At 42.7% G+C, this 25,717-nt stretch overlaps 1 protein-coding gene across 1 annotated transcript in view; it reads right to left on the reverse strand.

Annotated features, from left to right (window-relative positions):
- The window catches only part of fam184ab (family with sequence similarity 184 member Ab), a 77,990-nt gene that overhangs the window by 51,159 nt on the left and 1,114 nt on the right, over positions 1 to 25,717 (reverse strand). The window contains exons 2-7 of the mRNA XM_084559795.1: positions 20,024 to 20,159; positions 18,496 to 18,677; positions 12,928 to 13,113; positions 4,387 to 4,509; positions 2,550 to 2,711; positions 1,990 to 2,111 (exon numbers count right to left, since the gene is read on the reverse strand). Of these exons, the coding sequence (XP_084415921.1) occupies positions 1,990 to 2,111; positions 2,550 to 2,711; positions 4,387 to 4,509; positions 12,928 to 13,113; positions 18,496 to 18,677; positions 20,024 to 20,159 (911 nt within the window). The remainder of the gene's footprint in view (positions 1 to 1,989; positions 2,112 to 2,549; positions 2,712 to 4,386; positions 4,510 to 12,927; positions 13,114 to 18,495; positions 18,678 to 20,023; positions 20,160 to 25,717) is intronic.

Consider the following 25,717-nt stretch of genomic DNA (forward strand, 5'->3'; position numbering starts at 1 on the left):
AAGGAGGAGACACTCAAACGTTGCTGCAGAGAGCTCAATATTCTCCGTATGGAGACAATAAATTGTCCTGAATCATCAGAAGTCTCCTCTGACCCCAGCCCACCATCATTCTTTAACTCTGCTGCTAACAGCTCCACCAGCGGCTCTATGTGTGTGTGTGTGTCTGTGTGTGTGTCTGAACACTGTTGCCAATGTAATAGCTGTGTGGGAGTTGAAATGGCAGCTGTTAAATGAAGTATCCAGGCAAACACATTTTTTTCTGTCACTTTCAGAGCTAGAGCGTGTCAGACTGAAGGTGGGTTTTCACACACACACACACACACACACACACACACACACACACACACACACTCTGACGCTGCACACTTGACACTCGTCATCATTCATGTTCCCGTTCGGCATGAAGCACACCGCCACCATCTCTGGCGTTGTGCTTCAAAGAGCTCTGGTTTTCCTAATAAGCGTCGGGGGGAGAGGGGGAACAGGAGGGAGGAAGGAGTCAAAGATGGAAGAAATAACAGTGAACGTGCCAGGAGATGTGAAGCACACGAGGTGCGCGTCGTACGTACAGTGTTGTCTTTGCTGCGCGCTCAGAAGATTCTCAGCTCCAACATGAGCCGCTCGGTTCCAGTCACCAGCGTTTGAACTCGACGCGGCAGCTGAAACGCTATTTTGAGGCTAGAGGCGTATTTACAGAACAAATAGAAACGATTTCACCAGAACATCTCACTAGATCCACCAGGGTTTACTACGTTAATAATACAACAGCCTGACTTATTCTTATTATTGTACACACTTACAGCTGGATGTTCCTCAGAGAGATGTTTTTATCTGTACATATGAGATGTGGCTACAACGTGAAAAATGCTCAGTACAGGGACCTGGAGTTAAGATTTTATGTTAGTGAAGAACTTCCAGACCACGATTTAAGAGATATTTGATTTTTAACATTTTTACACCAACAGATTATCAGTCGGCATGTCTTTGGACGGTGGGAGGAAGCTGGAGAACCCAGAGGGAATCCACGCAGACACAGGGAGAACAGGGATGCACCGAAAATTTTTGGACGAAAACCAAACATTTTTGGCCAAAAATGTTCCCAAAATTTTCGTCCGAAAAAAGAAAATGCACTTTTGGGCCATTTTCGGCCAAAAATTGCTGCGGTTGTTGCTTGCATCATCGCGACATCCTGTTTCGGCCGCGTTGTTTCGGCGAGAAATTTTCAGCCGAAAATGGCCCAAAAGTGCATTTTTGGGTGCATCCCTAAAGGGAGAACATGCAAACTCCACACAGAAAGGAACCTGGTCGACCACCACACTATCTTGCTCGCTCCAGCTTACACTCCTGTTATCAGGAAAGCTGACAAATTGTTAAGAACATCAAACAGTGGACACCAGACTGCACTGACAGACTTCAGGAGTGTTTTGAAACCACTGACTGGAGCAGCTTACTGTTTTCCAGCGACATTAACGAGCAGGTAGATATAGTCTCTGCGTATATTTCTTTTTGTGTGGACAGGACACTCCCAACTAAATCAATCTCAATATACTCTAACAATAAACCCTGGGTTACGAAAGAACAGAAACAAACACTCAATAAGAAAAGAAGGATGTTTTTTACTGGTTCAGCGGAAGACCAAGAGGTGAAGTGTGCTATAAGGAAAGCCAAGCTTAAGTACAAGAACAAAGTGGAGCTCTTCGTTCTTGCTCAGGGGAACCTCTGCTCTGCCTGGCAGGGCCTTAAGAACATGGCAGTCGTGAACTCGGTATCATCCTGTCGCAAGGTTGATGGCAGCAGTACAACTTCTCTTCCCAATGACCTCAACACATTTTTCCAGGTTTGAAAAGGACAAGAGCTACAGACCCTAACCCATGGAAACGAACGCACTCTTAATTTCATGCTCCATCTTTGTTTAATGGAAACACAGTGGCTGTTACTCTCCGCTAGTCCAAGTACTTTACACACCTACACACACACACCTACACCTACCTGAGTGTCTCGGTCCATTTGAGCTCCAGCTCCAGAGCCATCTTGTCCATCTTGAGTTTTTCTTCTTCTTTGGTGGTGATTAGTTTGGCTTCATGCTGACGCTTCTGAGTCTCCAGCTCCCCCTGAGAAGATGGGACAGACAGACAGTGAGACAGACAGGTAGACACATGGAAAGAAAGGCAGACGAAAAACCACACAGACAGACGGTAGTCAGTCAGACACATAAAGAAACTGACGCTCTGTGAAAACATTCTTCCCTACACTACAGATTAATCGATAATTAAATAAAGATTGTGGTTTAATTTCATTATTTGGGTTTAATAATTAATCAATATGTTGAATATTTGACTAAACTTGGTGTGTGACATCGTCCTCAAACATGGAGCAGATTCTGATTTCTTTTAAAGTTCTGTAGAGATTAATAGGTGGTTTAAACTTCTGCTTAGCTACAGCATCAGCTTCCTCTTTAGTATTTCTGGCTGCTTCTCTATCTCCACAATTTTCAGATTGATTGTTTTAAGATGGAACACATGGAGCAAAGGTTAACTGAGGAGTCTGACCTGCAGCGCTGTCAGCAGGTTGCTGGTCTCCCTCAGCCGGGCCCTGGTGGCGTCCAGCTCCTCCAGCAGTTTGTCCTGCGCCTCCTTCAGCGTGGAGATCTGCCCCTCGGCCGTTCCGATGTCCTGCTCCCCCTGCTGCAGCTGGTTATGCAGCTGGGACACCTGCGGGGACGGAGAATGAGTACAATGCACGACCTCTGAGGTTGTTTCTCAGCAGCCTTGAAACTACCTCAGCAGGTCACGCTCAGTGACAAGGAGCCGCCTTAAAAAATGAACTCAAGACATGTTTTGCGTCGACATATTTTTTTTCTGTATTGCATCAGATGCTATTTTACCACAACCTTCATCTGGAAATGTGCACGAGCTGCCCACACAGACTAACAGAGCATGGCAGCAGGTCTGTCTACACACAAGAAACTATTGTTTTCAGTGAAATAAAAAGTCAGCGTTTATTAGCTGGACCAGCGGGGCCTGACTGAACCAGAGTCAACCGGACTAAAGAAATACATTTTCCTCCATCCAATACTGAACCCAGGGGTTTATTAGCAATTTATTCACTTTAACCAGACTCTCAGCTTTATTCTTTCCCATTTAGTTTCATGATACACACAAAAAACCAAGTTAAATAAATAAATAATAAAGCACTTTTCCACCTTAGTGCTGCTCAAAGGCTTTTAAAGTGTCTCACACACACCGACAATAGCAGAGCCAGCATGGAAGATGCTCGACCGCCATCAGGTGCAAATGTTGCTTCAGGACACGTTTAGATGTGGAGGGACTTGGCATCGAACCGACAACCTTTAGCCGAAGCCTCCATAGAGTCCTGGTCAGGTGCAGCAGATCATCAGCTAGCTGATTTTGTAAACTTCAGTGTATTCTTTAAAGACATGTGGAGGCTAAACCCTATTTCACGTTCTAGATTCAGACGTCATTTTCTTTAATTTCTAAGAAAATAATTTAGTCATTTAGCAGCAGTTCTGCACATTTCAACCACAACGCTTCATATGATTGGGTGTTTTCATCAGAAGACAGACAGAGATCAAGGATGAACCTTGAAACACAACACAGCAATCTCTTGATTTATTAAACCAGCATTAACACACTAGGCCAGTCCTACTGAGCCTCTCTACCAGCCCTCATATCTGGCTGAATAAACCCTGACAGACGCTGCAAATGGTAAATAAGACAGAGAATAAACCTGCCTCCATGTAACCCTGAACTACACCATGACCTCTCCACTCTCAGGCCTACACTTTCTACACTTTCATGACATCTAAGGACACTCCTTCTGCAGAAGATTATTTCATTTGATCCAAATCTCCAAGAGTCATTAAAGGCACCTTGTCAACTGTGGATCCCATGTTCAAGACCCTAGCTCGTGTTTGGTTTGTAAAAGTAAAACATTTCTGAGTGTAAAATTGATTGATGTACAGCTTATAAGTGCATGGGTGTCAAACATACGGCCCAGGGACCAAACCCGGCCTGCTTGAGGGTCCAATCTGGACCACAGGATGAGTTTGCAAAGTACGAAAATTAAGCTGAAGACATTAACTGAAATTGCATAGACTTTTCTAAGCAGATTTGAGGTAGTTTATAAAATGTTTGTAAAAGATTCATTAAATGTGAACGTTTTCATATACTTGTTCTTCTTTCCACACAAAAAAAAGGGAAACATTTTGAGTTGATGTTATTTTTAGGTTGGTATGCTATTATGTTACTGGTCCGGCCCCATTAACATCAAATTGGACGATATATGGCCCCTGAACTACAATGAGTTTGACAGCCCTGCTCTACTCATTTCAGAGCTTTTACTAAGTTTGCCATGCATTCATCGTACCTCCTCGGTGGCTGCGTTCAGTTTGGACGTCAGCTCCTCCCTGAGCTCATCCAGCTGCTGCATCAGCAGCGTCTTCTCCTCCTCCAGCGAGAGGCGCTCTCTCTCAAACTGCTGCTCCAGCTCCTGCTCAAACCAACAACAAACCAAACCCCGTCAGAACGACGGAGCATCCGAGACACGATTCTGTGTGATTGGATCTGTGATTCTGTTTATATTGAGCATGTTTCACAGGAAATCAAGGAAAAACTTCATTAGTTCTGGATGTGCTCCACAGCTGAAAAGAACCAGTCAGAGTCATTTAGGTTATTATTATCTGAAAGAGTCAGAGATGATATTATTAAAAATTCTGATAAAATTTGACAAACCAACCTCAACCCCAAGTGCTCCATTAAAATACTGCATAAATAACAATGTAAAGACTTTATAAAGAACTTTAACGTATTTAGTGTGTTAAAGAAGTCTTGTCAAGTCAAGACTGATCTCAAGAGATGTCATATGATTTAGTAAGTAAATACAAAGTTTTGCAAACCAAAGCTAAACGGATATAAAGGCTGTGACACACCAAGGTGATGGTTGGATATTGCCCATAGTTTTTGATGTGTGTCTTGCACTAACTGGATTCCTGATGGAGATTTTCATCTGATTCGGTGGAAGAAGACGTTTGTGAATAAAGATCACCAGCTCCCAGATAATAGTAGCTCTTCCTGTTTCTCATTTTGAATGATGAGAACAGACTACTGCCACCTGCTGGTATGGAGCATAGACTGTATAAAGATGGACGGAGGAACAGCTCCTCTAAAGTGAAGCCAAAGCAAGTAGAGCTCCCCCTGGTGGCTGGCTGCAGTACAGGTCATAAGCTCCGCCTCCTCCATGTTAGTGGGCGGGACTTGGACCAAACTAAAACACTAAAATACACGTCGCATACATTTTTTCAAGGCTGGTTTCTGTCATTTTAGGTAGTTAATATAATGTTGACGAATGTTCAAGTGTCAATTTTGTGGATAAGTTTTGTTTTAGTTAATTGACGCTATAGAAACAGGATGTGACATAATAATAACAATGCTAACACTTGAGGCTAATGGGAGATATTTGTTTCGCATGTATTTGCTCATTAACCACAGTAGTCTCGATGACGGCACTAAATTAAAAGGTAAAGGCTCAGCAAAGAGATAAAAATCTGCACCTAATTTCAGAGTTCTCCATCTAACAGTGAGGATTAAAGAAAGAGTTAGATCAACACGCCACTAGCATCCCTAAAAACAGGAGGCTTCAATGTAAGACAGAGTCTGAAAATGTACCCCATACCTCCTCTCTGCTCTTTGTTTGACATTTCATTCACTCCACTCATCCGTACCCATTTCTAAAAATACTTCAAACATTGTCATTGTCCTTGACAGAGAGGAGCGCGAGGTTTGCTGCTGCATTGTTACCATAATAAAGCTTATTATAGCGGCTGATGAATGGGGAACAGTTTCTGTTATACGGCGCAATGATTGCTACTTTCCAAGGACAATTAGGGCTGAGGGAAATTGCTGTAATGTCGAATGAAATTTGCGACCATTATTCACGACAGAGGAGGATGGAGTTTGGAAGGCCGTGGAAAAAAACAGAGAGCGCACCGACAACTGCGACAGAGTCCTGTGTAAAAAAAAAAAAAAATCAATGGGACGCCACGGAAATTGATCCGAACGGAAGAAAAATCACAGTAATTCATGTGTAATGCTTCGTGACAGCTTTTATTTCACTAGGGAAAGTTTCTCTGTCGGCAGGATAATAACTGGTGGAAGTGTTAAGTTGGAACAAGAGACTGAGACACAAACACGCATCTGTTAAACAGTCTATTACTGTACGGTTGCTTGTATCGGGTTCAGTCAACCGTGACAGAAGCTACAAAACCTACAAAAGGCTTGAAAATGCACCAGTTCTGGACAAAGTACAGTATGACCTCTCAGCTATCCGTCTGGAGCCTCTACCTCCTACAGACCTAATGCTGGTATAGGATTCCTAACATCTCCAAACACTCTTCATATATTACTACATGATTTTTAGTCTCTTCTAGATTATTCGATGCTTTATTTGATCTTTTGTGCTCGCTTCTGGATCATGTAGCACACTCTCTGCAGTCAACAATCTATGGTAACTTGTTTAGCTCTGGTTTGGTCTCCACCAGCAGTCAAGAGAAAAATATCTGGTTATTAAGATGTGATGTTTAAAAGCTGCTGACCAACTTTGTGCAGGTCGAGTAGAGCAAGTTCATCAGAGCTGAAATCAGCCACATGAGGCGACAACAGGAGAAGGAGGAAACTAGTAAACCAAAACTCTGAGCTGAAAGATGCTAAAATGCTGCAAAACGTTTAAGGGAACAACGGAGGAGGGAGGTGGGAGGTAATTATCTGTGTATCAAAAGTGACCAAGTCAGGAAATTACACCAATCAGGCATATCTGTGGTGTCTGGTAACAGAATGTAGTTAGTGGGGTGGGGCTTTGAGGGGAGGGGCCTCTGTGGATCATCCCACAGATACTTGATCAGTTTGGGATCTAGTGAATTTGGAGGCCAGGTCAACACCTTGTGCTGTTCTTCGTGTTTGTTTGAGTTGCTCCTAAAGCTGCTGCCATCAAGGAGTGTCATTGCTATGGGGTGGGGGTGTCTGGTCTGGTCTGGGTGGGTGCTACATGTCTAAGTAACATCCACACCAATGAATGGATGCCAGGTCCAGAAGTTTCCCAGTAGAACAATGTATTGTCACAAGATGGTCAATGTTATTTACTTCTCCTGTCAACGGTTTGTAGTTTTGTTCATCAAAACTGCTGACCAGCATTTAGGAGAGGTCAGCTCTGCTGGAGGGTTTGTAGCTCTTCCTAGCTTCTTAGCTCCTCTGGTTGCTGCTATGTAGAGTCATTTCCTTCTACCACTTGGCTGCAGTCTTTGCTCTTTACAGTGTGTTCAAATGCATCTGCTTGGTTCAGACACAGGTGATGTGCTGCAGCATCAGTGTCAACCTCTGCTGCCTCTACTTCTTTGATGTTGGTGCGTTGAGTCCGTACCTTCAGGTTTCCCTCACAGCTACAGTGAGAACCTGACAGTCAAAGATCATTATTTCTCCAACGGTTCAGGCCGAAAACGGACAAAAGTCAATTTGTTACGACGCGCCGGGGTCTCAGACGTCGTAGCTGGCGGCTCAGATTTTAAAAAGCAGCCCCCTCACAGACAATTTTCATTATGATTTAAAGGGATGAAAGAATAGAGGGGTGATGAAAAGAAAAGATGATTAACTAGACTTGGATCAGACAAAGGAATCAAGTGATGAGGAACAGAGGGATGAGGACGCTTTTCTTCTCATCCGTCTGCGCCGTCGTATCACGGAAAAGATAGAAAACGGACGAGCGAGCGAGTGAGAAGCGAATAATTGCTACTATTCCCCATCAATCTCCTCCTCCTCCTCCTCCTCCTCCTCCTCCTCCTCCTCCTCCTCCGTCACTCTTTCATTCTAGACTTTCAACACTGACAGCGTAATCATGAATGAGACTGAACAAAGGCAAATCACCGTGCGGCTCAGAACACAGCGGGACAGGAATACGAAGCCACGGAAAATCCCACAGGCTCCGACAGTCCTCATATGGAACGCATATCTAATATCTATGGAAATGCATAACGCTCTCCTCTTAATGCAGCTGTCAGCTCTGATTGGGCCTCTGGTGGAACATCATTTAAAACACATCCTCATTATGCAACTTGGATGCAAGAGAATACTTGATCACTTGCTTTCACGTGGCCGCGTGCGACGGTAATAAAAAGCCTCGGCGGAGATGAGGCTATTTCGAGCCTCGGCTTCAGCGGCGGCGGTGGTGTGGAACGGGCTCGTAGAACTGGTCCAGACCCAGTTTGTGATCAAAGGCCATCATTTCACCGCCTCGCGTCAGATACAAAGTCGACCTGATCCTGGAATCTGGGTCACTGAGAGGACAGATACTGGTGTAAGTTGTCTTGTTGGAGCTGTTGTATATTAATGTTGATCCAGAATTATCTTGGATTTGTTGATGACTGTAGGAAATAACGATGAGCAAATGCTCTGTGACGTCAACCAGTGGAGAGTTCTGAAGCTCAGTGTGGTGTCTCTGGACGCCGCCATCTTGGAAGTGACTGACTCCACCTTTAGATTAATTTATGGCGTTAACAGCTGTGATTCCGAAATGCTCAGCCTCCTACAAACATCTTTTCCATGTTCTGTGCTGCAGTGATTTCAAGAGAAGCTCAACACGGCTGACAATTCGGCGCGTACTTTTTTAGAGGCGTACTTGCAGAACAATGTTGAAACAACAGTGCACAAGAATAAATGGTTTTCACCAGCATAGCCCCCTACGCTGTAGGCTTCATGGAGACCGGTTGCAGGACTATAAACCAGGCTTTACTCCTGGCTAGTTCAAAAAATGGTGGCGGAGGCCAAAGAGGCGGAGGCGCCCAGACAGACAGCTAGCAACCTGTGAGGGCTAAGTAGCCACCCCCTTAATTATGCATAACTTTAGGCCTTGAAATAATTTATACAGTGAAGCTCAACACTAATCAGCCACAACATTAAAACCACTGACAGGAGAAGTGAATAACATTTAAATCATCCTGTGACAACTCAGTGTTCTGCTGGGAAACTTTTAGACCTGGCATTCATTGGTGTGGATGTTACTTAGACATGTAGCACCCACCTAGACCAGACCAGGCACCCCCACCCCATAGCAATAAGAGAGAAATACCTGGCTACACTATCCCATCTAACAATACGCTGTGGAGTACTATTAAATGCTATTGATGGTGCTGAGGCGATGCCTGTTTTTATACAGGCTATACATATCCAACACAAAAACAGTTTAGGAACTCAAAAAACATGAAGAACAGCACAAGGTGTTGACCTGGCCTCCAAATTCACTAGATCCCAAACTGATCAAGTATCTGTGGGATGATCCACAGAGGCCCCTCCCCTCAAAGCCCCCCCACTAACAACATCCTGTAACCAGACACCACAGGACACCCTCAGAAGACCCATGTCCAATCCTCTGATGAGTCCTACACAATATTAGAAAGGTAGTCATAATGTTACGCCTGATTGGTGTAGGTAGCTTTGTTTCTCAACATAAACCAAAAGAGGCCGTTTGAGGTTTCATTCCACTTCCCTTGTCTCTCTATTTAAAGAAATGTAAATAATCCTGGCTACTTTGCAAACAAACAAACAAACAATAGACTCAGGGGAGTAGCGCCTCTAACAGCCTGGTGTATCTGGAGGCTTACGAATTTGTCTCTTAATTAATTTGCTTATTTAATATCTGTTTAGAAATCCTCTATAAATGTCTTTAAATCACATTTCCTCACAAACTGAATTTCACTTCAGCCGAGGGAGGACACAAGAAACTCTCTTCCTGAGAGTTAAAAAAGGTAACAAAGTAAAAATATCCATACCATAGAATATGCAGTAGACATGCGGCGTAAAAGCGCCATCTAAGAAGTGGGTGTGTACCGTATGTACGAGCTTAAGGCCTGTTAGGGTGGCCACACTCTGCGCTAAGTAAGCAGCAGTGAATTATTGATGCTGGGAGTTTTAAGAACGCACACAGAGACAGGTAGTGGTCGGCCGCCACAGTCGTATCCTTCACATCCATCTCTCTCTCTTTCTCTCTGAACATCAAATCATTTTGTCTTAATTTTGATTTCTCACTTTATTCCCTCCACTTGCAGTTTTACGAGCAGTAAATGTCACCAGGATTCAAGCGGAGCTGAATTTAAACCCGTGAGTCCTGCACCCTTTTAAATGTCAACCCCGCACACCGTCACGAAGCTCCGTTTGATCCGCCTCCAATCAAAGCTCCCGTTTAAAGCGGCAAACATCAAAACACGTGACGTACGAGTCTTCTTTCTTTCTTTCTTTCGGCCGTGTTGTCTCACACATGTGAATGTTAATCTAATTAGCTTCTCATTGTCTCCTGCTGCAGCTGTGAGAGCAGGAGGAGTAGCAGCTTTAGCGTCTCCCTAAAATAGGCCCCTGACGCTCTTATCACCTGCGTGACTCATCAGACACACTATGGTCTTTCACGTGTTGCTGCCACGGCTCCGAGAATCTGCTTTTCATTCAGAATTTATTTTTACGGGTCTGTTTTTGGAACATAACAACACGGACACGGATTGCACACGTCTCCACCAGGTTACGTGAACCCCCGAGGTGTCCCAGATGACATTTATAGGTAATAAATATAAATGTGCGCCCACATCTGTAGGCTGCACGTCCTCCTGAGAGAGTGGGACAGCTTCTTAGTCACCGTTACAGCCTCTTGATGTGTTTTAGGCGACAGATATCTGCGGATATCTGAACTTCTGCCACACCAGTGCACTATACCACATTAACTGTCAGTCTTCATTTATAAAACACTTTAAAAACAACACAGTTGGCCAAAGTGCAGGCATGAGAACAGATGAAACACATAAAAGAATCAGAAACAAGATTCAAATTATGAAACAAATTAAACAATAAAAACAGTAAGAACCAACATCTAAAACCGAGTAAAAAGCCAAAGTAAAAAAATTTTAAGAGAGGATTTAAAGGGGAACTACTGCTATGGTTGGTCCACAACCTCAGATGATGATAACAGGTAACCCTGGACTCAACAGGGAATAGCACTAGCGTATCATAACAAAATATTGGTGAAATGAACGAGTTTCGCGGCAGATAATGTGTTATTTAGAGGCTGTGTTTCGGTGCCCCATTCACTCCCACTATATGGATATACGCAGATCTAAATATCTTCAGAACGACTACAAATTACACAAAAGTTATATGGGTGAGTAAACGACCGTATTTTATGCCAGAAATAAGGTCCAGGTTGTAAAAAACAGTAGTTCCCCTTTAAAAACAAGAATAAGTGCGTCAGGTTGCCTGATATGAAAAGGCAAGTCGCTCCACAGTTTCAGGGCAGCGACTGTAAAGGTGTAGTCACCTCTCAACCTCCTCTTTGTCTTTGGGATGACTAAAGCTTGTTACATACTCTGCGAGAAGAGAGAATTTTGTTCTCGCTCCTAGGGCTGCGAGAACAAGGACAAAGTTTGTTTTGTAACTCAAGTGAGCTCCAGGGAAGTCCTAATAGGCCCCTCCTACCGCAGCATACATCACACGCGCTAAGCATTGTGGGAGATAGACGACGAGAGGCAGTTTTCTTATTATGAATGTGTAAACATAGCCGGTACTTGTACCAACGTCTATTCAGTATCCTTCCCAAACATAGACAGTATAATGATGGTGGAACTGTTTCTCAAAAGTGAAGCCAAAGCAAGTAGAGCTCCCCCTGGTGTCTGGCTGCAGTATAGGTCATAAGCTCCGCCCCCTCCATGTTAGTGGGCGGGACTTGAGTCACACTAAAATACACGTCAAATACATTTTTTCAAGGATGGTTTCTGTCATTTTAGGTAGTAAATATAATGTTGACGCATGTTCAAGTAAGTAGCTAGTTATTTTATTAATGAAACGAAAACAAGAGTGAAAAAATCACGTCAGTTTGGCCAATGCCAAGAAGTGGCGACACATTGTCCATATTTATATACAGTCTATGCTCCCAACATACACTAGCGTCTGCAGCAAAATACAACCGAAGTCTAATATTGCTAATATTGCTAATCGTACTAAAACATATGCAGACAGAGCAGGATATCTTGTCGTTCACAACCACCACTCGTTCACCAACAGATTCAGAATATCAACAGACTGAAGGATGTGACGGGACCAGATCTTTTGGCAGGCGGGACATTCACAGAGAGCAGAGGGGGCTGACAGCTTGTATTTTGACTGAGTCATTCCTGATTATCAGTCTGTTCAGTGTTCAGATTATTTAATGATTTCAGCTCCCTCTGACAACAGTGGTGTTCACAGTAGGTGGATTCTGGGCGACGGAAAACTGCAAATAGTAAAGGTTTGTGTCACTGTCTCAGCCATGAAATGTATTCAGATTGTCACTGGAGTTAATGTGATCTGAAGAGACGTCTAGGTCGCGCTGGAGGGATGAAGGGGTTTTAAGACTGTCCTAAAAGGTTTTAAAAGGGGAAATTAGACTTTGATTTTAAGTTAAATCCCACATTCTGCATATTAGGGTTAGGGTTAGGGTCTTCTGTTCCCTGAAGACCAGACGGAAATGGATTTAAGGTGTTTGGTGAAAATTTGAGAAGGTTAGGGCCAGGTAACAACCACTTGTTGTTTAAGCCGTATCAGTTTAAAACGGGTTGTGTCATGGACTAATCAGTACAGAAGAGGAAAACATCCAGCTGTTCATGTTCCTGCAGCTTTGAGCTACAAACTCTGAACATTAATCTGATGGATTTTCACTCACCATCTGATGCTGCCTCTGTCTAACGTATTCTCACTTCCATTCAGTTCACAGATTATTTTGTTTTCATCAACCGATATTCAACTTTTGCGTCAGATGTTTCACTTCATAATCAGACGAGGACAGTAATGATTTTTTAGTGACCTAACCGTGGAGTTGAGACAAAGACACGAGTGTGGATGTACTCACGGCCAGGAGGCGGTTCTTGTCCTTCTCGGCGGTGTTGAGGGCGCTCTCCAGGGTCAGTCTGTGCTTCTTGGCGACCTCCTCCAGCGCCCGGGCCTGACCCTCCTTCATCTGGCTGGCCTCATCCTCGTAGCGAGCTCGCATGGTGTTCACGTCCTTATCGTGGGACGTCTTCTCCTCGCGCAGGGTCTGACGAGAAATAAGAATAAAAGCACAGACACATGTTTGAATTATGTTCAGAGGTGAAGGGCTAGGATGAAAGGTGTACAGGGCTGACACTGCTACACCATACGCTGCATTATTCAGACATGATGGCAGTGTTTGCTCAGTGACAGACGAGGAATTAACCCTGCATCCCGTCTGTATCTGAAATACACTCTCCTTTGCACCAAAACAAACTCAAACTAGTTATTCCTTAAGAAGTCTGGATTATTTGGATTATTGATAGCGTGGTAATTATTTAGCACCTGTCAGGCTAATGACGATGTCTTTTTGTATTTTTCCAAACAGAAAGAAACAAAAACAGCCTTCAGGAAGTCAGACTTCTAAACTCTAGGCTGCTCCAAATAAACTGTAAGAAGTTTGGTGAGTTATGCACCAAGAATGTGGAACTTACTCCCACCACATATCAGGAAGGAAACCTCTGCTGTAAACTTTAAGAAGCTATTAAAACCATATTTTTATTGTCTCGTTTTTGATTAATTGAACCGCTGGTATTTCTTTATATTGTTTTGGAGCAGGTCTTACCACCTTCAGCTATTCCCACTCCCCGTTCATATATTTTTATTTATTACACTGGTGTTCCCCATTTGTGAATATACCTTCATTTCTCTCGTGAAGCCCTTTAAGCTGCATTTTATTTCATGAACGGTGAAATATGAGAAGATTATTATTATATATTATTTGTATTACTAGATACATACTTTATTAATCCAAAACTGGGAAATTTCACTATTATTATTCATGTTATTTCTATTCATGCCGACAAAAGCCAGCTAGCTACATCTATCTTCTAAACTAGAGGTAGCTAGCTAGTCAATTAATCTAGATATCCCAAGTCTAAATAGATGCTAGCTAGCTAATTAATCTAGATATCCCAAGTCTAAATAGATGCTAGCTAGCTAATTAATCTAGGTATCCCAAGTCTAAATAGATGCTAGCTAGCTAATTAATCTAGATATCCCAAGTCTAAATAGATGCTAGCTAGCTAATTAATCTAGATATCCCAAGTCTAAATAGATGCTAGCTAGCTAATTTATCTAGGTATCCCAAGTCTAAATGAATGCTAGCTAGCTAATTAATCTAGATATCCCCAGTCTAAATAAATGCTAGCTAGCTAACTAAGCTTGGTTAATATTTCTTATGTACATAATATTATTCTAAAAGACTGAAGCTAAACTGCCTTGTCTGGCTAATCGCTAATGAGCACTGGTTTTCTGATTTGCACTAACTAGCCTAGCTTATATTACAGCGCAGCAAACATGCTAACGTAATATTAAGGTTATTACTATCTATTTACTATCCAGACATGCTAATGCTAACCTACAGCCACATGCACACATGACTCAAAGTTTAGCAATCCAAGCATTAAATAAATCTGCTAAGCTAATAAAGAGCAGCTACTAATGGGGTGAGGCCATTAGCAACTCAAGTTAGCATAAATAAAGTTGATGCCTAGTGGTTTGCTACTGTTGTGATTGGTTTGTGGACAACCAAGAGGAGCAAGTGGTCAAATGTATGGACGGAGAAAAGCTAAAAGATGAATAAAGCTCTCCTGGTTTCATTGCTAACTGAGAGACAAGCAGGCAGACGAGAACAAACATCCTCTTTCCTCATCAACAGTGAACAGAGTTTTGAAGCTGGTATATTATGAATCAAGGCCAGTGTCACAAAAAAAAAACAGAAAAGTGAGTTTCCTGGTTTGGGTTTAATCAGGGGAGCAGCTGTTTCTTTGGTGCATGGGTTTAACAAAGTTTTAATGGCCAAATCTTGCCAAAAGCGCCGCATGGGAAGAGTAATAGGAGTTAGTTCAGCTGACATCAGGCAGAGGAGAAGAGAGAGAGTGAGAGTGAACAAACTCTGTCAGAATAGATGCAGCCAACGGGGAGATTATCTGACTTCAAATGAGATGAGATGCAAAATCTCTGTTCAGCTGAAATTTACTTTTTTTAAAAAGTACTGGTCCTTTTTGGATTAGACTCTAATTAACGTCTGGCAGCGCTACCAACGCTAATCTGTCCCCGTTGTCTTTATTTTGTGCAGGTGCATGAGGATGCGCATTCAAACCTCCTCACATATGGAAGATGCACCAACAGGTGGTGGTAATCAGATGCTGCATATTAGGAAACATCGGCCGCATTACTTGCTCGTCCTCATTGTGTTTTGCTTTATAGAAATAAGAAGCCTTACGTTGATTTTCATCTATCAGCAGCCGCATTCAAATAAAATAAAAAGAAATCCTGAACTGGGATTTAAGAGCGCTATCCTAAACGAGGTTACAGATGTGAAGCATACGCTTAATCAAAGACAGTGGTGTGGTGGCTAGCACTGAGGCCTCACAGCAAGAAGGTTCTGGGTTCAAATCCATCAGCCGTGGAGTTTGCATGTTCTCCCTGTGTCTGCGTGGGTTCTCTCCATGTACTCCAGCTTCCTCCCACCGTCCAAAGACCAAAGAATGGTTGTCTGTCTCTCTGACTCCTGGTAGCTTTCTCCAAATACATTTAGGTATAGCCAGCTGATTTTGGTAATAGTTCTTCTTTGTTTTCCTTGAAATAAGTAGTTGATTTTAAACGTATAGCACTCTCACTTCTCTGTCTATTCTCCTCCATGCTGCTGCAGTCGTATGTCTCAGCTACAGATGTATCCGAAAAAGCTGAAAACAAGGGACAACTGGACTTGTAGAGTTAAACATCAGCCTTTAAGAACTGAAGAAGCTACTTGGATGAGAGGTGAAACTTCTTCAAGAGACTCTACAAGCAACAGCTGCCTTTGTTTTCAGCTTTTGTGGATATAGGTTGACCAGGATGACTGACGAATACAGTGACACAGCTTGTGAGTTTTATCAGACACTGGGAACATTTCCTAACCCTACTACAGCGTCACACTAGATCTAGGAAAGAAGACGAAACAGCAAAGAAGTAAATATAGATAGAAACACATTTTAAAATACTTAAAAGGTACGTAGTTACATTTCTGGGGAGGTGCACGTCAGGCTACGGCGTTAGGGTCTGGGCTATCGCCGTAGCTTCTGAGTCAACTTAACACAGAAGTCTGAACGGTGGAGGACACGCCACCAATGACCCGACACAAGCAAACGGCCAACCATCGGCTCGGAGCGTCAAGGATCCACATAAAGCACTATTCCCTCACTATTCTACCTTAAATCTCTGACATTTTCTGGTGAATATTCTCAACCAGTTCCTTCCCTTATCAAGTGGACTGAACCCAACAAGACACTACCACCAAAACACGACTAGGAAACACATCAACAGTGTCCGGCATTGTTCCCGAGCACAGCGTTCCATCCCTGCTAATTATCTTGAAAGGATTAACATATGCTGCGTTCTCCTGTCCTAATACGTTTCATTTATTCATTTAACATTCACATTAAAAGCACTGAGTTATCTGGCAGACTATCAGACGTTGGCAACAGCATGACGACCCTTTAATCTCCCATCACGCCGTCACTGGTGGACAATAACTGCTCCGAAAGCAACGATGGAAATGTTCCAGGAAACATCTGACATTAAAACGGTCAAACTGAGGACGACGGCTGGGTTATCATATGGACAACAAAGATAAACGGGGAAGCATCTCCACAGCGTGACAAAAACAACAGGCCATGGACGTCTGGAGAGGTTAATTCTCCATTTGCAAAGACAACAGATTAAAAAAGCAAATTAAGAAATGTCCATCACATTCAACATAAGATAAAAAAAACATTTAAATTAGCACAGATAAAAAAAACTATAAAATTTGGTTTAAAAAAAGGTTTCGCTGCAAAAACAAATACAATTCTCTCTTAGAAAGAAATTAAATTAAATTAAATGATGGGTATTCTACAGTTTTCTTAATTTTTACAAGTACATACATATTCTGGCAATTTAACTGTAGTGTAATGTCCTTTTTTAAAAACAAAAATATTCTATATAATTAAAATATTAATCCTTCAGAATATTTTTGTAGGGTTGTGTTAGTAAAAATTGGCAAATTTCACAAATTAAAAAATACATTATAGTGAAAACAGACCTAAAAACTCAATATTTGGGGGATACTCAATGCAACTACCACCACAACAGAAACGTGTTTAAGCGATCTGAAGTCTTCCGTCATCCTCAGGAAGACATTCAGATTCCCAGCAGCCTCGCTCGGTGGGAGAACTTTCTCCGGCTCCCAGAGGATTACACTGCACAAATGTCAGAGATGAAAACGAAGGGAAAACACACATGGAGCAGCAACACTTGACATTTACTCGTCGGCCGTGGTCGGTCTGCTGACTGCGCTGTTCCTCCGATCGTCCCGACCTTTAAGCCTCTTGGTTTTAAAAGGAGGAGCAGCTTTTTCTTTTTCCCCCACCCCCGAAGTTTGTAAATGCTGTGATCGGCAGTTTTGACCCTTTCAACTGTTGGACGACAATTACAGGGAAATTCTGCTGCTCTCTATTCAAACTTTGTTGCACGCAAAGGATTTTATTTCCTTCCTAATCTGTAGAAATCTGCAGCAACTTTAAATAAGTTAAAGTAACTTCATGCATAAAATACAACTACAGTATTTCCACAGGCCTAATAATGTCTTCTCTGCAAAGAACTAGCCCAAACACATATTAAGAATTCATATCAATCACTTCTCTAACATAAACAAGGATTTAAATAACATTTAAACCATCTTGTGACAATACAATGTTCTACTGGGGAACTTCTGGACCTGGCATTCATTGGTGTGGATGTTACTTAGACATGTAGCACCCACCTAGACCAGACCAGGCACCCCCACCCCATAGCAATGACACTCCTTGATGGCAGCAGCCATCCCCAGCAGGATGCAGCCACAAAAACGCTTTAGGAACAACTAAAAAAACAAACATGAAGAACAGCACAAGGTGTTGACCTGGCCTCCGAATTCACTAGATCCCAAACTGATCAAGTATCTATGGGATGATCCACAGAGGCCCCTCCCCTCAAAGGCCCCCACTAACAACATCCTGTTGCCAGACACCACAGGACACCCTCAGAAGGAGCATTGTCCATTCTCTGATGAGTCACCACAAGGGAGACTTACACAATATTAGGAAGGTGGTCATAATGTTATGCCTGATCTGCTTATATTCTGATAACTTGAATATTGTCTCCAAAGTCAGAGCGCTGGACTTTTCCTCGTTCTTCTAATAGATTAAAATCAGGTCTGGAGCAAAGTTTCCAGAGGAGTTCAGTGGCAGCATCTTGATGATCTTATTGGTTATTCAGAACAGAGTTTACCTTCAGTCTGACATGAATACAAAACGCTCCACCACACACACACACACACACACACACACACACACACACACACACACACACACACACACACACACACCTTCTCCAGAGACTGGATCTGCTGCTTCTGTCTTTCATCCAGGGCTTGGCTCTGGCCCTGCAGGGCCTCCCGCTCTTCCTCCATCCTCAGCACCTTGTCCTTCAGCCGGCTCCGCTCGTTGTCCAGGTCCCTGATGGCTGCCTCCTGGGTCATCTGTGTGGCCTGCAGGCTGCTTATCTGACCTACGGCAGGACACAGTGGACGGACGTGAGCGGGACGCTAATGTCAAGCCAGCGTCGTCAGCGCACTGTCGTTCTTTGTCATTCTTATTATTATTGTTTCAACTAATGTTAACATTTATACGCTATAGACCTGATTGGGACAGATGTTGCTTTCTCATTAATTGAGTATGATTCAGCTTCCATAACTGGAAACACAGCTGTATTATTGATCTGATAAAGGTTTCCTACATCCACTTAGAGCGCAACACTAATGGATAATCTATGTTGTTCAGATCTATAGGTCTACAGTATATGTGTAGAAACAAAGCACTGTCATATTAGCCATTAGCATCTTCTCCACAGGGTTGATTTCTTGTCTGAGAACAAAACGATGTCTCCCAGGTAGAGGACAACATTAAGAGTCCAAATACTGACGCCGCTGTCTCATTGTTTTGAGGTCAAGAGGCTGTAGAAGTGAACATTGCGACCTGCCGTTACAGTCTTGACACAAATTACTGAACAGAGGCTAAAATTAGTTGAACTCAAATGATAATTCTGTGTTTTTTTTAGAACCTGAAGAAAATATTTTATATTTTTCACCAGTGTTTCTGTCAGTTATGATAGAAAGTCAACTATACAGTTCAAAAGAAACAACCAGACACTGTATCTGGGAGAGAAAACATGACCCAAACTGTCTGCTATAGGTTGGACATTGAGCTGCTACACTTTACTATGCTTAACCCTAACTTGGTGAGTACAACGTTAAATATAATTAATAGAAATTAGGGAGAAAACTACATGAATCCTTCATTAAGATGTGAAACCGTGGAGGTGACTGTCATGGTTCCATCCATCTGTCTCTGTGACATGAAAGCAGGAAAGCTCACGGCCTGAGTCTGATTCTGTGCTTCGTTGCTCTCACATTTCTGTCTGAGGCTGTGTTACTGACATGGAGAGTTACATCACCAGATATTAAATCAGACTCTAACATGCCACGAGAACAGAACACACACCTTAAACGGGGCATAATTGATGGGAGGAGGGTCTCCTCTGCCCCTGAGGGACCAGGAATACTATTAGCTGGGATATATACAGCAAGACGCCGTTAAAGTGTTACAGGCCACGATGACAAGACAAGACGAGGGGAGCTGTTAGCGGATATGTTAGATGGGTTAGCACAAGAGTCCCAGGGTGCATCTTCAAGGAAGGGAAGGGGAGGGGAGGGAAAGAAGAGTAAGGAAAGGAGGGGAAGTGAAGGAAAAATGGGAAGGGAAGGGGAGGAAAATGGGAAGGAAGGGAAGGGAAGATGGAGAGAAGATACAAGAAGGGAAGGGAAGGGATGGAAGAGCACAGATGTTGTGTCTTACTGGCTTTGAGGAGTATTTCAGTCGCCTGCTGCTGAACTCGGTCTCTGGCTGCCTCTAGTTCACACTCGGCCTCCTTCTGACGGATCTCCACAATCTCTGAGTTCTGGGTCACCTCGTCCAGCTGCTTGGTTAATTCCTGCAGACGAGTCAAATCAGCACAAGAAAAACTCTGTTCAGAGACAAAGGCAACCAAGTCTCAACCCAAGACAAGAAAAACACCCAGAAGTTTATACTGTACATTTACAGCATATAAACTCAATGACAACACCTTTTTAGTTTTGGTTTCCTCTCATTCTATACAGTAAATGAGGTTGAAATATTGAAGAGTGTGTAACGGTGACGGTTGATCATCCCAACAAAGACCAAGTCTCTACAGAGAGTCAAACTTTCTCCTTGTTTCCTCATCTTAAATTCATCTGACATCTCTGGCTATGAAACTGTGATCTTCAACAATCTTTTAGGGGACCAGTTAAACATTTTTTGTCTCCTAAAAAGGAAAGAGAACCAAACAAAGCATTGTTCTTGTATTTTAAAGACGAAAAACAGGCCTTGAGAAAGGAATTTGGGATGTATTAGTGTCACGTTGAACAGCTGGATGCGCTTGCTAACAGGTAAGCCTTATGAACTATCAGGACATTATGATAAGTGTTGTGTTGTTTTCACAGCTTAAGAGCACTGACTCATTGTACAGTATTTAAAGATGGATAAACCCTCAGAGACGTCACCGATAGGTTTCCTGAAGAAGTTCTGAAGCTCAGTGAGGTGTCTATGGCAGCCGCCATCTTGGCAGAGCCTGACTCCACCTAACACTCGGCTAATATTCAAATGGCCCAAAGAGTTGGAGCGTGAGTGGAGTTGATCAGTAATTCTACATAACTTTCAGCCTAGATATAATTTAAGAAGGTGAGTTAAATATAAATTCTACCTCGTTGAGTCGTCACGAATAGCGACATTAGCTCTAGAGACTAAAACTCCTAGTACCAGGCTGTATACATGTTTATTTCTGCTTAAGGTCTATGAGGATTGGGTCACGTTCGTAGTCAGCCTCTAGTGGACATTAGAGGAAGTGCAGCTGTTGTCACTTCTACATTAATTTTTCAGCCCCAAAGGTTTCTGGTTGATTACGATGCTCGACTGATGTGATATTTGAGCACTACTCTATAAATGAAGTCATTCAGACCTCTAATGAGTTCATCCTGACGGCTCATTCTCAAAATGTTTCATTTGACAGACATTACGTGCTAGTTAAAAACATTCGGCTAATTTAGTTTGAAGTTTGAGGTACATGTTTAATTCACCATCATATTTGTCATTGTATATGTAATCTAGACTAACTCTGTTAAACTTGCAGAGTGAAGCTTATTGGCTGCGTGTTATTAATACTGACAGTCAAGGACATAAACGCTGACTACTGCTCAATTAATAAGAACTAGACTTCAGGGAGGGATTTGATCTGAACACACACACACACACACACACACCCACACACACACACAGTAGCTATGTGGTTTAGTGCTTTGTAAGAACTCATGAGAGGCAATTTCACATCTTTCAATCCCATCAAACAGCCTCCCTCAAACTTAATTACTGCTGCGGCGGCTAAGACAATGAAACCTCAGTATGATGATAACCACTGAGGAGTCACACAAATTAGACTTGATGAGTGTGTGTGTGTGTGTGATTCCTCTAATGAGCACATGGCATGTGGTTGTACTGTGTGACCGCTAGGTTTAGATAAGAGATGCACAAGCCTTAATATTGGTGGACTTTTCTTACAGTTTTAGACCTGTAGGGTTTAGAGTTTATCGCCGTTATTGTAAGCAGAGTTTTTCAGGGTAATACTTTGAATAATTGACCCTTTGTTGGCCTTCTGATTGGTCTGCTGACCATCAACCCTGGCGATCTTACCCTTAGTAAACCTTTAAAAACCTTTAGACTATGTTAGCACTTATGATTCTTCAAAAACATGAACAAGTGCAGAAACAGCGGTCGAAATAACCAAACGTAAGAACTGTAAACTGGTGGAAGGACTTGGAAGCAAGCCCAACATCCACCGACCACAGAATTGTTTGTGGCTGAAAGAACTGCTCACACTCTGGCAAAGATCTACCGGACCAATTAAATCATGTGGGCGGGGTTTTATGTGGCGATGGACAGAAGAGTAATAGCAACATAGCCATTCATACACGACATCCGTGCGATGTGGAGTAACATTTGTTTACAACAAAATGGCTCTGATTGGTTGCATGCAAAGGTATTTTTTATTTCTCTATGGGCTGAAACATACCCCATAATGAAATACCGACACCTACACCAAGCTAGAAAGGACCAGACATTTCTCTAATGTCTGGAAAATGGAAACTGCAATGGGTACCATTAGCTGGGAGGCTAGGGAAGAACTCTGCTGTCGATTCAACATGCTGAATGTGCAAACAGGGGTCTAACTAGAGCAGGGGTCACCAAACTTTCTGGCAACCAGGTGCTCGCAGGCCCCGTGTTGGTGACCCCTGAACTAGGGCCAAAGGTGCGGGACACGGCGCCAAAACTAGCGGCACCAACGCTGACCAATGGCCCAACACTGCCAAACAGGGTTGAAGTGGTTTCATTTACATGTTTTTGATTTAATTTAGTAAGGCCACTTCACTTTGTTAGGGATTTATATGATTATCAAGGCTTAGGCTAAGAACTAGGGAACCCAACTGTCACTTAGGTTAGGTTTGTGAAAGTTAGGCTAAGTATAGTGCACATCGTCGGGTGAATGAGGGTTAGGGTTAGGGTTGCTGCAAACATTCACTCATGATTCATTCATTCCTCATATTTAAACACAAGTTCCCCACCTCTGTCAATCAGGTTTATTGGACCTGGCCGAGTCCTGCGTTGCCATTTAAACATAAAAAGCCCTAGAAAGTGGTGCTTTAAAGGATTTATTGTTTTATCTCGCTAAAAGCTTCCACCAGCTCGTCCAGAGGAGCTCCACCTGAGAGCTAAGTATTTTAGTCCAAAAACAGTGACAGCAGCAATTTAACACAGCTTCAGCGGAGTATTTCACTGGGGGGATAATTTGTAATTTTTTGGCATGCATATTCCTACGGAAGCTTGTGAACAGTCCGCCATTAATTATGCCTGTCTGAGTTACTCCAAGCGATCATTTGCTTGCATTTCTCTGGAGATTTGCCTCCAAAATCAGAAGTTAAAGGAGGATGATAGAGAACGCCGCGGCGTCGTGACATCAACCGCAACTCCTTTTGCGCTGGTGTTAAGTCGATATTTGATGCTGCTATTTCTACCCATGGAGTGTGCCGGTGAAAGTAATTATGCCTCCCGAGACTGGGGAACATTTTGATTTGGTGCAACATTTTAATTTTCCAGCGTCAAAGAGAATTGTGTCTAAAAATGTCCCCGTGTACGCATGAGGAAGGAGGGGATGTGGCATGTAGGTGTATTGTCAGGAAATATAAAGATTAAGACATCTGCTGTGCGCCTGTTAAGGTTAATTTAAAATCTATTATCTCCCAACAATGCACTCGCAGCAGGAATCGAAGGATTAAGAGATATGTTCGCGGGCTGAGGCTGTTATTAAAAGATTATTGTGATAGCACCACACGACACATAAGCGACACAGGGAACTAAAAAAAAAAAAAAAAAAAAGCAGAGAACCAACTGTTTCTGTTTTAACGTCTTATATTAAATATCCACTGAGAGACGCTGTCAAGTTCTTTGGAGCTCTCTGCTTCGTTGTCACTTCTTTATCTGGGTTACTATTAATTGCTCTGATAACTAAAGAAATTATTAACTGCAGTCAGCCACTGCTGACCTTGATCATACTCTCTGTAACACTGAGAACCCATCCTGCCATCACGGTTAATACCACAGAGTGGAACCCCGGAACATATTTCGGCTTTATTTTCAACGGCGTCAAATCACGCGAGTCCGCTCCGAAGACCTCACAGAACTCAGATAGTAGATCTTAAAGAATCTGAGTAATAAAAAGACATCTGCTATTTCTGCTGCCGCATAAAATGTTTCTGGGACACTGATGAGATGTGAAGAAGTAGTACCTAAAACTGCTGATGGCCACGGCAACAGGAAAACTCCACATAAAAAACGTACTTATACTGTAGATGTTATAAAGGAAAGACAAACCAGAAAACATCACAATCATCTCCAATCATGTGTTGTATTGACGAAAGCAGCAGGTATAGATGGCCTTCAAACACTACAGCGTCGTCTGCATATAAAGCAATCTGCCTGCAGTCAGTCTCTAGGAGACGTTCCAGGCTCTGGTTGCAAAAGCCCATGAGTGAAACAATCAGAGCGTAAAATTATTGCCAGTGTATGGACGGAGCCAGTTTCAACAACACCGTCACTCTATCTGGGTTTACCAAACGCTCCAAGCCTTCTATCGACATGTTGAATTTGTTGGTAAGACCCAATGTCATGGACGGTGTTTCCTTGTGGTTAAATATTAAGGAATCTCTGAGCTTGTGTCATTAATCAAGCTACTGTCTCAGTCACTGTTGTTAGTCGTTGCTTTAAAGTTTTGGTACCTTTCTACTTCTGCTCTCTTTTTGAACACTACAACTCACTGAATGTCATTAAAATTCTGTTCCTGTGTGTACACTCGTTAAATATGCACATGTTTTCTTCTTAGCATTCAGACGTGGTCATGATACAGCACTCATGGATGGAGCTGTAAATTAAGCAGGTCTCATGAAACCTTGCTTATGCGTAGTAGTAGTAGTATAACCCGTGTGAAGAAAGTCTTTTATACCGTTTATATGTTTTTGTGAGGTAAAGAATGTACCTGTTTAAGAGTTGTTGTTTCTGTTGTTGCTGTTGTTGCTTTGTTTCTTATAATTTGACTGTAGTTTCTATAAATGCAGTTTTTACATCATGGTGACTCTTGACTCCTGCTGAATGGCCACTTTGTCTTGCTGACAAGTATCCTCTAACAGGCAGTTTAGACTTCTGCGTCAATTTGACGCCGTAGCTACAGCAACAGCCCAGCCCAGACCTACGTACGTCAGGCTAATGCCGTAGCTTGACGTGCACCTCCCCAGAAATTAGTAACTAGTGTAACGTGGTGTAACGCAGACCACAAGATCTGTGATTGGTCCACTTGGTAGTAGCGTGTTTCCTCTTTAGTATTTCCGGCTGCCTCTCCATCTCCGCAATTTTTGAATTGATTGTTTTGTATGAATAAAGATGGAACACATGGAGGAAAGGTTAACTGAGGAGGTTCAGAGATACAAACATTTGTACGACTCGTCTTTAGGGAAATTTTGGCGAAAGCTTCAGTCGTCATTGTTGAAAGTGAAGCAGGAAGTAGAAACAAACATTAACCCGACTGGGAAAAAAGACACAGCACCGACTAGTGTTAGGGTGGAGTTGTTACGGAGCGAAATGACTAGCACTGGTGTAGACTACGTACGTAGGTCGCACCGTCTATGACACACAGTACCTTAAAGAGCCTTAAATTGTCACACACCACCTTACTATCATATCAGCATCTTATTCAAGTTAATATGAGCAACTTTTATTTGGCACCGCCGGCAGACATGGAGCACGGTGAGATTTCAGTGTCTCTGTTCACTCTACTTAAGAAATATCCGACTTCTTCTCCTAACTTCACCACCTAGTTGTTAACTTTGTCTCCCAAACAGTTTGTAAGAACAGTTTCCTTGAAAATATCTG

This window comes from Chelon labrosus, assembly GCF_963514085.1.
Source record: "Chelon labrosus genome assembly, chromosome: 14".
Classification (NCBI taxonomy): Eukaryota; Metazoa; Chordata; class Actinopteri; order Mugiliformes; family Mugilidae; genus Chelon; species Chelon labrosus.